Source organism: Neltuma alba, unplaced genomic scaffold, assembly GCF_004799145.2.
Source record: "Neltuma alba isolate B1F8T4 unplaced genomic scaffold, ASM479914v2 tig00011424_pilon, whole genome shotgun sequence".
NCBI lineage: Eukaryota > Viridiplantae > Streptophyta > Magnoliopsida > Fabales > Fabaceae > Neltuma > Neltuma alba.
In genome coordinates, this window is record NW_021636108.1 from 377,632 (window position 1) to 394,973 (window position 17,342).

The window sequence follows — 17,342 nt, forward strand, 5'->3', positions numbered from 1 at the left end:
CACATATTTTTCTAAATATAATTCAAAAATTTACTAGGTTGTATTACTATGAGTCATTAATAATTTAATTTAATTTATATTTGTTTAAAAAATATGTGAAAAATAGTGGAAAAAAAAACTCTAAAATATTAAAATAAAAAAAATACACAGTTATTCCTTTTGAGCTATAAATGTTGATGATTGAATATGAAGAAACTGAACGGTTGTCCAGTGAACTGAACCCAATGGCATTATCGAATTTTATTTCCATCCCCGTTTGATTTTTAAATTTGAAAGGAGATTGTGGTTTAATTTGAGGAAAAAAAAAAGACAATAGAAAGATTTTTCGGTTCCAATGCCAAGGTTCTCAATTAGGAAGGTGAGCGATGAAGTCGTCATCGGCGCTCTTAACTCATGACATAATTCTTCAGCGACCCCTGGCACTGGCCGTTACCTTCCATTCTTCCTCCTTCAATACAGGCCTCAATGCAAGAAGATGATAAAGCTTCTTCCATTGCCTTCATCCTCTACCATCTCTTCCATAATTCCCACTTCACTTCATACTACTACTCTATCCAGAGCTTTCTCATCACACAAGGCTTCCCTTGGCATCATGTCCATCAACTCGCACACTCCTGCCTACAGTGACAATACACCATTATCCAGATCCTCCAACCGTAGCGACCTCTTTTCACCCACCGCAGCTCTTGAATCCCTGAAATTTCAACTTTCAGTGTCCACTCAATCTTCATCCACCCCACGTTTCAAGGTCTTGCCTTTCAGAAATGGGAGACCCTTAGCCTCTTCTTCGGCGGCTCACTCCGTGGATTCCCAGCAGATTTGGCATGTGGGTTGGGTCAATTTGGGGGATCTCAAGGTGCTCTTGGAAACTTCTGGTGGACAATTGAGTGGAGACTCGTTGGTATACGCGGGCTCGTGTTTAGAGGACGATGTCGTTTACTGGGCAATTGATGTTTCTTCTGAGCGGGGCTTGTTGGCTGAATTAGGAAGCAAGAACTTCTGTTTCGTGGAGTTGAGATCACTCATGGTTGCTTCCGATTGGTCGGACTTGCAAGCGATGGGAAACTTGGCTATTGCTGGTCATGTAAGTTACGCTCTTTCCATCCCTTTTCCAATAATTAGTAAATCAGACGTGATTATAATCTTTTTTTAAGTCCAAAAACGATTAGAAGTTGCACACTTTGTGGAATTCTCTGATTCCTTGGTTTTGCATATTAAACACGTAAAAAGGCGGCTTGTAATTATATAGCTTTCTTCGTTGTCAATTTTTATCATACTTTAGTCCATGAAACATGTAGTGGTCGGCGTCTCCCTAATTAATGGGTTTGTCCAGGCCAGGGCACTGCTGGAATGGCATAATATATCTCAATTTTGTGGACACTGTGGAGAGAAAACAGTTACTATAGAAGCTGGGAGGCGAAAGCAATGTTCTAACGAATCATGCGGAAAGAGAATATATCCACGAGTTGACCCGGTTTGCTATTGTTCTAAGTGGTGATTAATCAATAGAGGTGAGTGTTTTGCTGATTTCACTGGTCATGTGATCTTATGTAGGTGGTCATTATGTTAGTCATTGACCGAGAGAATGACTGCATCCTTTTGGGTCGAAAATCAAGTTTTGTTCCAAGAATGTGGAGCTGCTTAGCCGGTTTCATAGAGGTGGATGCCTTCATCAACTTACAGACTATTATTCAAAGTCTTATGTTATAAGATTAACCAATATCTTATTCTTATTTATAAATCTAAACCGACCAAATAGAAGGTAAAATCATTGGAGTTTCTGTGCAACAATAGCAAATGGCATTGTAAACGGCCATAATTAAAACAAAAAATTAAAAAGGACAGTCTCCTGTCTGAGATTTAAGGAAGTTCTGTTCTGTAACGTCTGAAATTCTAGGATTTCTTTTCATTTTTTAAATTGGTAAGCATTGTGGGTGCAGATTGACCAAAAAACTTTAGGTTTTGAACTGTCGAAAGTTCAATATTCTCCTAAGAAGGAAAAAGCGATGTCACTAAAAACAGGTTACATTGGCTTGAGGATCAATTGTATGCATGGATAATTTCCTAGTTGTTTCAGTTCTAATCCTGTTTTTTTGGGGCAACATTTGTAAGCCTATATCCTCTTGTTGCATTTTAGCCTGGAGAAAGTTTGGAGGAGGCCGTGAGAAGAGAAACATGGGAAGAAACAGGCATTGAAGTGGGAGAGGTTGTATATCACAGCTCTCAGCCATGGCCTGGTATTACTTAAGTTGCATGTCTTGCAGTTAATTTAACTCCAAACTTTGATGTTTCTGTCATGCCGAAGGGTGGGGATGGGAGATACTCTTTCTTCTTTCTGTCACTGGGAGCCTGTCTGGTTGGATAATTTCTTGAAAATGCCCGAGACTCTGTGAGAGTAGCAATTTTTTAATCTGTTACAATGGATGACTATGCATACTCTTATTTGTACATTTCTTAAGAAAATTAAAATTATATGTTTCTCCCTATTTCTGTCAATTAATAATGTATTCTGCATTGGCTTTGTTCCTAGTTGGACCAAGTAGCATGCCATGCCAGCTGATGGTTGGATTCTTTGCATATGCAAAATCCCTTGACATCAATGTGGACAAGAAAGAGTTAGAAGGTACCTTGTGCATTATTAAGTTCTTCAATTAACTCTGTCGAAATCTTACCCAGTATCAATCTTACCAAGTGTTTTTCTTTCTTTCTTTGTCCCCATTATGGGATCTGCAACTTGCATGGGTAGATGCTCAGTGGTACAGTAGAGAAGCTGTGAGAAAAGCATTGACAGCGGCAGAGTACAAGAAAGCCCAAAGAACTGCGGCGTCAAAGGTTGAACAAATGTGCAAGGGGGTGGAAAAAAGTCAGAGCTTAACTGCAGGGTTTAACGTAGAAAGTGGTGAACTTGCTTCCATGTTTGTCCCAGGACCTCATGCAATAGCCCATCGTCTGATTTCCTCTTGGGCCTTCCAAATGTACCTTTTGGTATTCCTTGCGGTTGACAACAACCTACTGGTTCCTCTAAAATTTGTGGAACTGGCTGAAATTCGTTAGTTATATCTTCTCTTCAATTTGTTGTAAAGATTTTGTTACACTCTGCATTCTGCTTTACCATCTTCTCAGCTAGAGATCGTAATTTTTTTTTTAATTACAAGAGATCACATATGGGATTGAACCTGAGATTTAGTACTGATAAGTGATAAGGGCGAGTGGTATGCCCTGAGACAACAAAGTCAACAACTAGAGATCGTCATTTTATAATGGAGATACTATACTGCTATGGTTTCTTTCCTTAATTTATTATTCTTCTTTTTCTTGGCCATCTTGTTGGTCTCAATTTCAATGTAAACGTCCCTCTTGATTTAAATACAATCTAAATAATAATGAATTAGTTATAGAACAAATAAATAAGTCATTACAGTGTAGCCTTACTGCACAGTTTCTATGATGGACAAGATGCAATTAAACTTACAAAAGTATTTACTTTTTTTTTTTTGGCCAACGACTTACAAAAGTATTTACATGTCATGTTATTATTAAAAATTAAAAATTATACTTAAAATTTTGTCCAACCAAATATTCCATTAAATACCAGCTATTCATTGTTCAAGATCCTGAAATAACACCAGTTGGGCTAAATTCTGAAAATCAAGACATGTCCGTTCACACTACGCAATGGGGCGACAGGTTGCAAGAGTTCCTCCATTGAAATGGTATACACTTTGACTTGGCCCAATATCGCATCACCCAAACATGTGACCCATCGTCCATCACATTCTCGAATAGATTCAACGCACAGTGACATTTCCCAAACAAACGCCCCAAACAAGGGAGGCCCTTCTTCTTGTTTAGACAGTTGGCGTCCCCTAAAGTTGGAGTCTTGAGCTAGAGCCCTCTTTCCACTGATTCGTTTCTTGCCTCAGCAAACTGAAAATGGCGGCTTTCTTCCGAAGGCTGGCAAGAGCCACTCCGATTTCATTGACCAATGTTCTTGGTGGCCATTCCAAATCCAGTCATAGTGAGTTTCGGGTTCCTTTTGGTGCAGTTGCGGCGATCACCGGTGGATTCTCCTACTTGTACTATTATTCCTCACCCAACCTGGTAATTTCTTATGATGTCCTGCCCTTTTGTTTTTCTCATCTGATCGCTAATGCGATGTGCAGCAGTTGCTTGCTAGCTGATTTGCTGCTGTGTAATGTGAAATATATTATGCGACTTAAATTGTCATTCTCATGGTTTGAGTTGTTTTCTATGGATGAAATTGCGCTTGCTTATTTTTGGTGTATATTTTCGGATTGTTGGCGACTTGGCGGCTCGGAAGAGAGCTTATCATATCTGAAGTAGTTTGTTGCACTCGTACCTCTTGGGACGATCATTCGATGGATGAAAACAAGTGTCCCCCATGTCCGAGGGATATATGGCAAGAACGAAATGACGGAAAAAGAAACTCCGGGAAGATAACCGTAATGTCATATGTGATTAGGATTGTGCTGGTAATGAGATGAATTTAATTAGTTGGAACAATGTTGTCTAATAGTCATGAAAAATGTATGCTTAATATTTGGTCCAAATATTTTGAATGACAGCAACAGAATTTTTTTTTTCATCTTGAATTTGTAGTTTGTCTGAAATAACTGCCCCTTGTTTGCAGTATTTTATTTGAATTTTTTGTTCTAGTATCGGTTCTTGTCTGACCAGAATACTCAAGCCATGTCCATCTGTAGGTTCACTTGGATGAAATAAAAGAAGAGAAAAGTCAAAATATTGGTGAGTATCCTGTTCCTCTGTAGGTGAACATGTATCATTCAAGCACCCGCGTAGGTGAACATAATTATTTGTCACTTTCCATCATCGGTACAAATTTACTACAAGAACTATTTATTGTTATTACTTATCATTATAATGATTCATGGAGTTAGAGTCCTAAAGTCAATTCTCAAGAAACATTGTGGGAACTGCTTGTTTCTGAATCAAATATGGTGACAAAGATATTTCTCTTTTTTATATGATTGTTCTTAGTTTATGGCACATGTTAGTTGAGTTTGTTTTATTTCAAGTGTTTCATTAGGAAGATTGAGGATTTCTTCTAATCATTTCAGCTTTGGTTCCTGATAAATGGATCGAATTTAAGTTGCAAGACACTGCCAGGGTTAGTCACAATTCCAAGTTATTCAGGTATACTGTATAGGACAAACACAAATTATGAATTTTTTTTTTGTCAATGATGTTAAATGTATTGATCACTATCTGATTTTTCAGGGTGATGCCTCTTTTTTTTTTTTTTAATTTCCTCTGATTTTGTTGACTCGTGTCACTCACTTTTCAATTAAAAGGATGTAAGCCATATGAAATGTGCCTCCTTGTATCCAGTCGGTCAGATGAGTCACCATATCCTTTATGACATGCAGCTTAAGTTGATGTTCAGTCTTTCTGGAGAAAGTTGGATATAAATCAGTATTTCCCTGAGAGAAGTAATTAGGGAAAATATTTCAATCTAAATTGCAAACGCAAAGGCCTAAAATATATAACTTGAGCATAATCTTTTTAGCATTATACATGCTGTTAACATGAAGCGTTGGTCCATATCACACTTCTTTTGTAGATTTTTGTTATTTTAGTTGCTCCTCAGTAATTCTGTATGACCGTATGAGGATAACTAATTTGTTTATCATTAATCAATGTTGGATTTTATTATGAATTGTATGCTATAAATAGCAAATTGAAAGCAAGCTTTTTCATAATTCTATTACTTTCATGTATGTAAATGCCTCTCTACGTGTGATTCTGCTGCCTGCCTTTCATTTCAGCGTAACATCTCTCCCCTCTGTATTTCAGGTTTACATTTGATCCCCATAAGAAGCTGGGTTTGGATGTTGCCTCTTGCATTCTTACACGGTTTATTACTGTTTATAATTCATGTGGTTTTACGATATAATGTAGAATTTTAAAATATGTTTCACTGTGTTGTGCCCTCAAATCATCCCTGAAATTGCAGGGCTCCATTGGGACCAGATGCTGAAGGAAAACCAAAATATGTCATTCGTCCGTAAGTGTTTTTGCTAAGTGATTATTTCATTGTCCTTCTTTGAATCTTGTAGCGTAAAATTAATTTTTGAACTGTGTATTTTTACACCATTACCACATCCCCTTACACTATCTTGTCAGAATGTAACAAAGATTTGCCTTATACTAGCACCAGAAAATAGAACAGCAATAAATATGCTTTGTAACGTATTGCCTTGTAGACTGTAAAGGTTTTATCCTTTTATTACGAGAGCTAGTTGTATGTTGGCACTTTTTTCTTTATATTCTTTTTGGTGCACTTGGGGGTAATATGATGGTGTTAAAACGTCTGAAAGTAAGAAAGCAAGGAGCAGAGTTCTCCATGATGTTAACTCTGGCACAGTCGGCAAATACGGAAGCACCAAACTAGAAAGTACAAGAAGCTTTGCTATTATGATTTACAGTCAACGCATGACTTATTTTTACTTTTCTTTCATTTTGTATCCTTCTAAGGTGGAATATTCTTGTTATAATTAGTTGCTCCAATGTAATCTAAAATTGATTTTAGTCTATGTCAATGTAGGGAATTTTTTTTTTTTTTTTATCATAATCAGTAATAGTCTAATTTGGTTGAGGGAAAGGATGGAAGTAGAAGTTTGAGAAGAATAAAGTACTAAAGTTTGCTCTTAATTTGGATGTCATGTTTTAGATACTTTAATTTCTTTGCTAGTCATTGGCCTTTCATAGAGGTTGATTTAAGAAGGTATTTATGTTTCAAACTCCAGGTATACTCCTATATCAGATCCAGAATCTAAGGGATACTTTGATTTGTTGATCAAGGTATGTCACTCATTAGGGGAGTTACAGTTCATGTCTTATTATTTATTATAGTCCGCAACTAAGAGAGCTGCTTGAATGCTTTATATTTCAAATTGTTGCAGGTGTACCCTGAAGGAAAAATGAGTCAGCATTTTGCAAGCCTGAAACCAGGCGATGTGGTTGAAGTGAAAGGGTATATCATTTGCAAGAGCCTTAAAAGATCGACTGAATACTTCTCCTGCCTTTAACTTTATATGTGAATGTTATCGCTTTTTCCAGGCCCATTGAAAAGCTCCGATATACGCCCAACATGAAGAAGCATATTGGCATGGTAAGTCTCTTGATTATGGCATTCGTTGGCGGTGATGAAATCTGGGGTTCAGAATTGAACTATCGATTATCATGATTTAGATTAGTCAGCAGTGTTTTTTTTTTTTTTTTCATGTTTGTGAATCTGGTGGAGGGTCCAACTCGTACTTGTTAGTGGCAGGTCATGGCATGCGGTGCAGTGCTTGCCATGCAACAATTATGATCTGTCTAAATTCGAATGGCATGCTATGGCCACTATGTTGTAGCTCGAATCATTGCACCTCTTATTTTCTTAAACCCTTTTCTTTAAAGAAGGATATGATTTTCTTCGTCATTATGCAAATAACTAAGGTGTAGAATGCTACTTGTAAAGTTTCTTCAATGAAAATTGCCTGCCACTGTTGTTCCTTGTCCTCACTACGTACTAAATTAGAGAAAGAACGTGAAATGAAATCACTAGCTTGACTGGGTGGTATGTGAGGAGTAATATATTAATGCTTGATACAATTGTGTTTTTTGGATTATTACGGGGTAAAATGAATTAAGGTGTTCATTATTGTTTTATTTGGGCACTGTTTGATATTTTAGAATTTATAATGATATGAACAAGGCATTGCAATATTGCAGTGCACAAATTTCCAGAACCCTTTTCTAAACGTTGCAACATGCATCATTAAAAATTATTATTGTTCCAATAATCCAATTCTCTTATCTATGTCTGGGGCCTCCACTCCCCCCCCCCTTCCTGTGGGGCGAAAATGCACTTTGTTGTTTCTATTTACTCATTCTTTTGTTGATTGGCATTTGATTATAGAATTTTAACCATACTAGCCGGTGACAATGACACATTCTCAAGCTATGCATACTTGGTCTTTATTAATCCGCTTTTTATTGTGCCACTCAGATTGCTGGAGGCACAGGAATTACTCCAATGCTTCAGGTAATTGAAGCTATATTGAAGAATCCTGACGACAAAACTCAGGTAGGTTATGGGTCTCTTTATTTGCGCATACTCCATCTTTCCATATGATATGCAGCCTGCTTTTCCCAAATATTTTCTGAAGTTAGATTGGGAACTAAACATCATTTAAAAAAAATAAATTATAAAGCGATATCAGTACATCAGTTACATATGTCTTAGGGCATCAGCAAGGTGGTCGTTGGTCAAAGGACCAGAAATTTCAAGGCAAATTATGAGATACTGTAGCCAAAATATAAGCACATTCTGGGGCCTCCTGTAGACAAATTTAACCGATATTCGTAGTCTCTAGCGAAGTAAATATTTTATGATAAAGATTTTAGTTTTCTGAATCTTTTTTGGAAAATTGACTCGTATTTTCCATATTCCTTTTGGGTCATTTTCTTCATGCCAAGTTCTTTGCTTTTGTTATATCTAACAAACGTGAGAAAATCAGAACTTATGGTGGCCTTTTACCTTTACAGATATCATTGCTGTATGCTAATATCTCTCCAGATGACATCCTCCTCAAACAAAAGCTTGATGTTTTAGCAGCTAGCCATCCTAACTTAAAGGTAATGTTATTTCCTAACTAGTAATTATTTATGCTCCAAAGTCAAATCTCATTGATCATCGGATTAATGTAATCTTGTTGACAAAATTTACAGGTATTCTACACTGTAGATCATCCAACGAAGAATTGGAGAGGTGGCGTAGGTTACATATCAGAGGACATGGCTGAGAAAGGCTTACCTGCTCCTGGCGATGATACTCTTATCCTTGTAAGTTTAGCTGTTATGAACATATCCATAAAAAGATTCTAAATAAGATCTGGCACTTGCTTTGGTTCCTTTCTTCATACATTGAAACAATGTGAATCTCCAAGGATATTAAAATATGTTTTCTTTTATATTTATTGTTTAGAGCATATTTAACTATCCCTACTATGGAATGTCTGGAACTTCTGGTTGACCTGTTATGAGCCCCTTCAAAGCCAATTGAGGGGCCATGACAAATATACTGCTTTCCAAGCTTCAGAAGGCTTATGCAGCTAATCTTGATCGCCACCTAAAGATTTAGGATAATCGTCGACTTATTACACGATTTGAGATTATTTGAATCTTTCTGGGACATCATTAAGTTATGCTTTTCTTACATGAGTTACAGTTATTCTATTTCCTGGTCGGGCATTGATTTATTGTTGTTATTTGGAAAAGCTATCATTAGAATTGTTGTGGTTTCAAAGATTTTCGACTAATGTGACCTATTCCTGCATGTATCAGGTGTGTGGACCCCCAGGCATGATGCAACATGTATCTGGCGAAAAGGCTAAAGACTGGACACAAGGAGAGGTATAAAACTGTCACGTTTTAGTTGTCCTGGATCTAAGTTTTTTTGGGACTTCATCCAAGCGTAGCAACTGGTGGTGCCACTGGGGTAGCTTGTCATTGGCACAAAAATCCAGATCTAAGTTAGTGCTCTTTATGGATGATTGTCTGCAGGTTTCTGGCATACTCAAAGAGCTTGGATACACTGAGCAAATGGTTTACAAATTTTGAGAAATATGAGATTGTAGCATCTGATCTGAGCACCTGTGGGTACAGAATTTGTAGAATGAAGTGATTTTCTTAACAAAAACAGCTGGCTGCGGATGAATTCAAACATGGAATAAGTCCTGAACTGCATACCATAGATAGAGAAATGATGATGATGATTGTTCTGAAGTGGCTTTTTTGAATTCTGAAAATTTTTGTAGTTGGCCATTCGGTTGTTCATGGCCTGAGCATGTGGCTGTCAATAAAAGATATTCCCTCCTGGGCTTAACTTACTCTCCCCACCCACTCTTGAAACATCTGTTTTTCAAGAAATTTTAGATGCAGTTTCTAGTATACTTCTAATAGTTAAAATGTGAATCTACTCATGAAATATGTGCAAATGTGCACTTGGTATTGTAATGTTCAACTGGGTGCAAAAGTGCATTACAAAAGTGTGCAAAAATGTCATAATTGTTAATTTAAGCAAATGTTTGTTAACTTAAAGCATAAGCGGACATGGGTTTTACCATTAAAACGTAACAGTATGTTTGCTTAAATAAATGGCTGTGCATTTTTGCACCTAATTGAATATTATGGTTTGCATTTACAAATACTTCATATGTAGATTTATACCTTAATTATTTTTAATAAAAACATGAAACTGTTTTTCATAGCTTGGTTTTAAATTATTTTTATGGAATAATTCTTTTTATTGGCCATGGCCAGCAGTCATATTAAGGGAGGGTCAATTACATGTGCACCTTTATTAGGCTTTCAAATCGAAAACAAGTGACTTAATTTACTTAAAATTACTCTCTCCTGTATTTTTTTAATGTAATCTTTAATTATTTCTCTCTTATCGTATTTTTTAATCTTTTTTCTCATTCATTATAAGAACATATTTGGTAACAAAAATATACTTCTAACATATTCATTATTTTTTTAACTAATTATTTATTATTTATAACTGATAAATTAATTATTTGAAATTTATAGTAAGGATTAGCAGCCTCAGTTTCGAAATTCGGATGTCTATTCTAATCTATTCTAATCAGCTGAACAAAGAGGCGCTGCCCAAAAATTATTATTGACATCCAGATGTGTGGAAGCGGTATCACACATTCACACTCTGTGTGCGTGCAGGCCCCGTAGCATTTCCTTTTTTTCATTTTTTGTTGTTGTGCTCTTTTTTTTTTTCGAGTGAAAAGGGGATGCTTTATTAAAATAATAAAGTACAAAGCCGGTTACAAATACAAAAACAAATGTTAACAAGACTATCCTATTCGCATGCTGTGGCGGAAGTGTCTAGCTCGCTCCACGTGGCCTGGGATAATATTTTTTTTCATTTTTTGTTGTTGTGCTTTCCACGTCGGAATGATATTTATCACATGGGATCCTTTTGTATGTTGCTACTCATACTAAAGTAAAGTAACTAGTATTAATAACATTACTATTATTAAAATTGGAATATAAGATATAATAATTCTCATTTTATTTTTCATTTCACCAAATAAGCAGCACCGTTATATACTAGTATATACTCGTCCGGTTTTATTTATAAAACAAAGAGAAGATATTTTTAGTCTTATTTATAGGATATTAAGAGAAATTTTTATATGAATGTACAATTTTATCTTTTATTTATTATTGTATTGACTTTAGTTATATAAGTTATAATGTATATTAAATAATGATAAAATTACAAAGCTGTTAAATTTTAAATAAGAATTAATGACATTTATTTTTTTATCTGTGTAAAATATGTTAAAAGTGACTTATAAATAAGACCAAAATAGTAATCTTTGACAGCAAATTTTTTTGGCAAAAAAAAAAAGACTACTTTTTAATACAAGAGCAAGTAAACAACGAGAAAATAAGATAATAAAAAACAACAAAAATATACTTGTAGATTTTTTTAACTTTATATAATGTTTCATTTTGATTCTTTAAGTAAAGAAAGGAGAGTATATTTTTAATCTTGTAAGGCTAAAATCGATAAAAAAAAAGAAAAAGAAAATAATGACATGAAAATCTCAAATGTCAATAAAATATTTTTAAATATTTATACATTAAATTTAAGTTTCAAGATTATTACAAAAAAAAAACTAAAAATTTTATGATTAAAAGGTTAAAACTATACTTTTTTAAAAAAAATTAATGAATCAAACTTAAACTACTGAGAAAGCCTAACGTAAATTGACCAGAATGAGACTACTAATTCCCAATTCCAATATTGCTTTGCGATTCTGCCCCACTTCATTTTTTTTTTTAATAAGTTTTTTGGAGGGCTGAGCCCCACTTTTCAATATAATAACAGTGAAAGTTGCTAACTTGACCCTAAAAATGACATCATTTTAAGCCAGTTGAAATCCTACAGTTTTAATTATAAAACCTTATTTATAGTGTACAAATAAAATTTTATAATTAGTATCAGAGGTAATATTAACCTTGGTATAACTGCTCCAACTTTTGGTGAAATTATCACCTCACGTTTGAGATTGGGTATAATTTCGGTTTGTTCATATAATAAAAAATATCTGATTTATGAAGACCAAAAAATTAGTTAAAACTAGTATTATTTTCACAAGTATGTCAAAAAGTGTAATCTTTTTTACAAAATGCCCGAATTAATTTTGAATTTTTATCAAACATTTGATAACACTCATAGTATAAATTTATATTTAATGAAGGACATGGGAAAAATTTTTTAATAAATGAGATAGATACAGGAAACTAGTCTATGCATTGTATTTAAAATAAGAAGGAACTTCCTAGAATTTTTTATATACCCTCAACATTAAGATTCGATGGTTTAAATTTAATTAATTTATTTCTATAGGTACAAAATTGAAAGTAAAAAATCTTCTCATTATTTTTTTCACCACAAATAAATTTATTATTTAAAAATCATAAACCTAGTACCATTTAAGTCAGAGTTAAATGGTCGAAATCTTATCAGATCAACATTCATCAAATACAACGAGGAGTACCTCATTTGCATTGAACGCAAATAAGGCTGGTTCATGTATATACATTTCAGCACTAAAATTCATACGAAGAATCAATTCATAAAAAACAAAACTAATTAAATACAGTGACATTGAATCCCATCACATCCTAAAAGCAGTCATTTAATGAGTTCCCAGTATAACTTCATTTCACTTTATTTGCAAAGAATCTGCAGCATTTATCCCACCAAAATCCCACAATAAATTCCCCCATTAATTGCCTTCCTATATTTCTTATTCCTTTTGTAAATTATATTTATGTGAAGCCGCTTTCTCATTCACAAAACCAAACGATCCAAAAGGCCTTTTTAGAATCACCCTTCAACCATATATCAAGTTCAACCCAGAAAAATGGCTGAGCTGAAGAGGTCAGTGACATCCTACAGAAGATCAGGCTCTTCGGGAATGGTATGGAATAACAAATCTGTGTCTGATGAGTTTATTAGAGACACTAATCATCAACCAAATGCTAATCATGGAGGCGATGATGAACATCAAAAAGTGGTGGAACCCAGAAATCTAAGGCAGTCCAGAAGTGTTGGAGCCACCGCGGATTTGGTTCGCCGGAGCCAATCCACCGGAGAAACCATATACTACCGGAAGGTCAAGGTTGCGCCACCGTCCAGGGATCCTCCTTCTCCTAAGCTATCAACCTGCGGATTCTTTTGCTTCCCTGTAGTTACTACCCAGCATGTATATTTTAAGTCTAAGAAACGTAGGTGATGTTCAATTTTTTTCCCTTTTAATTTCACTTTTGAAGTGTCTTGCTAGATTGCTTGGTGATATGTGCATGTTGTCAATACCTTTTCGTTTCATGTGTCTGATCTTTACGTTGGAAAATTATCCTGTAAGTACTTGAAAATCTTTATAACTTATCTCAATTTTAAATCGTGTAACATTCGTGAAATTTTATAAATTAAAATTAATGATTTTTACACGCAAAGATGAATGACTATAACAGACCAAATTATAATAGTCCAATTTGAACAAAATAAGTTATAAGAACTTAATTCAAAATTGAAATAAATTATAGCTACCTACAAATTAATTTTTTATATCTTCCTTTAATTTTTGTCTAATTGCTTCTGTCATTAGCCTCATAGGCCATCACTTTGCTTATACTTTATAGTTTTATTCTAATTGAGCAACTGAGCGTGATGAACGGGACATTGTGTGATATACTACTATAAATGAGGAACTGTTCGTCATGCCAATCCAAAATGTGAGTAATTTTTCATTTAATTTTTTTTAATGGTTTGACATCGAAATTTAAACAAATTTTCATATAAAATATATAATCTCCAGTCCTTAATATAAGATCTCGTTTGAGTTTTATTTTAATCTTAAATATAATACCTCAATTCATATTGTCTCTCATATTTACTTATTCTTTTCAAAATAATCCTTGTAATAATAATAGTTCTAGCCAATATATTTGATTAGTAAGAATATTTTAGGAAAGACAACACATATTTATTACAAATAATTAACTTAAGTAATTTTTTTAATTTACTCAAATTAGTCAACTAACTATTATATTAAGAACCAGAAGTAGTCCTAACTTACAGGTATTGTTTTTTTTTTTTCATGTCTACTTCTAGAGAATTTTCTCTCCAGTCCTCTTGATTTTCTTTTTTGAATTTTTTTTTTAAAAATTGGGTGAGTTAAGTTCCGAAATTCACTAAATTTAGGATAAAAAGGTACTTACAGATCATCCATTAATAAGTCACGATATTGCCAATAAGATTTGAACTCATAATTGCATGAGTGAACTCATTAACTAATTAATTAGACTAACCTTTAAACGACACATTGTGATTTGGAGCATTTCTGGGCCCTCAAATTCAAAAAGGAAGATTTGACCCAAAAAAATCCAAAAAGAAAGGGTTTGGCAAAGAAAGATGGTGGCGTATATTAGGGACGTTTAATTAATGGATTAGTACGAACAAGAAAATTAGTTGCCGGGATATCTAATTTTAGGTCCAATATTTCCAGATTCCATAAATTAATGGAATTAGTCATTAGCGATGGGGATATCCGAATATGAAAAAGAGATCAGCACAAAAAACTAACATGGCTTTGGATTTCTTCACCTGTGTTGAGATGAAAATGAAATCATGATTTTATGATAAATAAACTAAGTATATGAAAAAAAAAAATTTATCTCGGTTTGCATAGAAGCATTTTTTTAAAGTATTTTCAATGTTATCAAACACCTTTTTAGATATAATGGAAGCTAATTAAGGGGGTATTTGGAGATCAAGAAAATTGTTTTTTAAAAATATTTTTCTGTAAATCGAGATAAATTCATCCACATGTTTACTTTATATACTGTAAAATTACTTTTAAAACTATGTATTTTATTCTATCCAAATACTTTTTAGGTTGAGCGTGATTAAGGATATAATTTGTAATTAAGATCAAGCATAAGAAATCTGAATACAAACTGGCCAAAAAAAAAAACACAAAACAATCTGAACACAGAGAATGTCAGTACTTTTTGGACCAAAATCAGAGAATGTCATTGTTCAACTGGTACTCCTCTGTCAATTTTGAACTAATTTTTAATTTTAATGTAATGCCTCTAGGTCTCAATATAAGACTTAGTTAATAAATTTAAGAAAATTAAAGTAGCTAAAGAATTATCTAATTATAGCATATATTACATAATTTTTTTAAAATAATTATGTGTATTGTTAAATTATATATTAATTTATAAATCAAACAAATTAGTTTGAAGAAAAATAATAAATATAATATTTTAAGTAATTTATTTAATTCCCTCAATTTTCTAAAATTAGTCAATTAAATTTTAAATTAAGAATTAGATATAGTAATTTTTACTCTATGATTAAATAGTATCCCATAAATTTATATATAATACTATCTCCGATTCTTAATATAATAGCTGTATAACTAAGTTTTGAATTAAAAAAATTAGTAAAGCTAATTTGCTAATGTTAACAAAAAAAGCCATATATCCTGAAAAGCAAATTCTTGGACAAGTATTGGCAACATAGAGTTTAAGCTCAAGAGCCTAGTCCAAAGAGAAAGGCAGAGATTCAAAAGCCAAAAAGCTATATGAAGATAAACAGATTCAAATTCTCAAGTTATTCTGTACGTGACGGAATTTTGCAGTCATGGAATACAAACGAAAGGCCTTCTTTGAAAAAGTTAAAACTTCCCACACCTAATAAATCCCACTCACTAACTCATAAAAAAGACAGTGCTCCATGGGAATCAAACTCACTGAATCTGCAATTACCTCAACCAATGGAAATCCAAGGCACGAAGCTAGCACTCACTTTTCAAAAATTGAAACTTTCTCACATTATATAGGATACCCCTATATAAATGTGTATTTCAATTTTCAAATACCAAACATGAATTTCTTAAGAGTTTTATTACTTATCTGTAGCCGAATACCTACCTGCTTTTCTGGGAACTTTGAATTCTCTTTGACAGATACATGCATTCCCTATCACTGGGTTTGAAAAAGGAATCATGGTAGGAATTCAATCCCATCTCTATTCCCCTGATGGGAAACAGAAGTGAGCATTTAACTTTGATGATCAAATCAGAGAGATTTCCAGAATCCTAGAAAGCCTCACTCACTATTAAGATATCATTTCTGCAGAAGAGGGACCACAGCATCAGCAGGAATTAATAATTGGGCAAAGCCATAACCACTTGCTACCACAAACAGAAGAAGAGAACAAGAAAACAAAATGCCAAACCTATGCATTTTGTAATTTATATTCCTTTCTAAGAGTGTTGTTAATTCTTGTTAGCTCATACACTCTTGGTAAAATATCAGTTTCCCTTTGTATTTTCTACCATATTTCATCAAATGTTGCTTTCACAGCATTTATGTCCTACTTTAGTAGTTGTGAGTCATGAACCATTTTCCAGTTATGCCTGTTTATATATCCTGCCTAGGGACTCCCCTTTATGGCTATAACATCTCTCTTGAGGGACAAGTAAAGCAAAGATTGTCAAAAAGGAAGCACTTTGTTGGTCTCACTACTCACATACTCACAGTAAGGATTAGTTTAACTTTTAGGGGTAGATGCATGAGGTCTAGTAAACCTAAGTTTGCTTTTCCATTAATTGAACCAAAGCAGGTAGAGTTCATATATATAAAGGAGTCTCATTTACCCTCTGAACTTGCACTCCTTGATCTTCTGGATCTCTTTCTTCCTCATATATATCGTCAGTTTGTGGCTCTGCATCAGAATTATGGAAGTTGCAGAAATGGGAGTTCCTTGCAGCCCAAAACAGTGAGTGAGATGTTCTTGCTGCGATTTTGGACTGAAGGGAGCTCCTACTTCTTCAACTTCGATCTGTCAGCTGATCAGAGATTTCAAGTTTTTGAAGAAGAACATATATGTTATCTGTAAGTTTTGTCTTCTTGAGAAGGTGCTTTTCTTGTTAATCAGGCTCAACCAGTAATCATGAGCTTTGCCAAATAGATTATAGTAATTTCACACAAACAGGTATGGTACTAAGCTGTTCAAGAGCTGAACCACTGTACAGAAAATAGAAGTGATGTTTTTGTTGCTGTGTAGAATATTACATGTAAAATTCTCTTTCTTTACTGAAAATTCAAGCTTAGAAAGAGTCTCATGTAGATCTTATATGGTACTTGATTCTAAGCTTCATTGGAAGTTGGGACTATTTCATGTTTCTTAATTTCATTTCAAATTTTGA

General features: G+C 33.9%; 3 protein-coding genes across 3 annotated transcripts; all 3 read left to right on the forward strand.

The window, feature by feature from the left end:
- Positions 1-400: 400 nt before the first annotated feature.
- Positions 401-3,322, forward strand: LOC114713371 (nudix hydrolase 19, chloroplastic-like). The gene is made up of 6 exons (XM_028898003.1): positions 401-1,084; positions 1,334-1,474; positions 1,555-1,659; positions 2,138-2,237; positions 2,531-2,623; positions 2,747-3,322. Exons 1-6 carry the CDS (start codon positions 476-478, stop codon positions 3,052-3,054), a joined length of 1,356 nt encoding a protein of 451 aa, XP_028753836.1. The 5' UTR covers positions 401-475; the 3' UTR covers positions 3,055-3,322.
- Positions 3,323-3,873: 551 nt separating this feature from the next.
- LOC114713379 (NADH-cytochrome b5 reductase-like protein) lies at positions 3,874-9,972 on the forward strand. Its single transcript, XM_028898010.1, has 13 exons — positions 3,874-4,101; positions 4,725-4,767; positions 5,100-5,175; positions 5,836-5,895; positions 5,996-6,046; positions 6,789-6,843; positions 6,945-7,015; positions 7,102-7,153; positions 8,036-8,113; positions 8,575-8,664; positions 8,758-8,871; positions 9,373-9,441; positions 9,592-9,972. The coding sequence occupies exons 1-13, from the start codon at positions 3,934-3,936 to the stop codon at positions 9,646-9,648; spliced, it is 984 nt and encodes a 327-aa protein (XP_028753843.1). The 5' UTR covers positions 3,874-3,933; the 3' UTR covers positions 9,649-9,972.
- A 3,011-nt stretch (positions 9,973-12,983) lies between these two features.
- Positions 12,984-17,032, forward strand: LOC114713399 (uncharacterized). Its single transcript, XM_028898029.1, has 2 exons — positions 12,984-13,325; positions 16,757-17,032. The coding sequence occupies exons 1-2, from the start codon at positions 12,984-12,986 to the stop codon at positions 17,030-17,032; spliced, it is 618 nt and encodes a 205-aa protein (XP_028753862.1).
- The last annotated feature ends 310 nt before the right edge of the window (positions 17,033-17,342 follow it).

Excerpts from the sequence above, each read along its gene's own strand:
- LOC114713371 (XM_028898003.1), top strand. The coding sequence starts at position 476 with ATGATAAAGCTTCTTCCATTGCCTTCATCCTCTACCATCTCTTCCATA. Across the intron at positions 1,475-1,554 it reads TATATCCACGAGTTGACCCG|GTGGTCATTATGTTAGTCAT; the intron begins GTTTGCTATTGT and ends GATCTTATGTAG. Across the intron at positions 2,238-2,530 it reads CAGCTCTCAGCCATGGCCTG|TTGGACCAAGTAGCATGCCA; the intron begins GTATTACTTAAG and ends CTTTGTTCCTAG.
- LOC114713379 (XM_028898010.1), top strand. The coding sequence starts at position 3,934 with ATGGCGGCTTTCTTCCGAAGGCTGGCAAGAGCCACTCCGATTTCATTG. Across the intron at positions 4,768-5,099 it reads AGAGAAAAGTCAAAATATTG|CTTTGGTTCCTGATAAATGG; the intron begins GTGAGTATCCTG and ends TAATCATTTCAG. Across the intron at positions 6,844-6,944 it reads ACTTTGATTTGTTGATCAAG|GTGTACCCTGAAGGAAAAAT; the intron begins GTATGTCACTCA and ends AAATTGTTGCAG.
- LOC114713399 (XM_028898029.1), top strand. The coding sequence starts at position 12,984 with ATGGCTGAGCTGAAGAGGTCAGTGACATCCTACAGAAGATCAGGCTCT. Across the intron at positions 13,326-16,756 it reads CTGTAGTTACTACCCAGCAT|GTAGAGTTCATATATATAAA; the intron begins GTATATTTTAAG and ends GAACCAAAGCAG.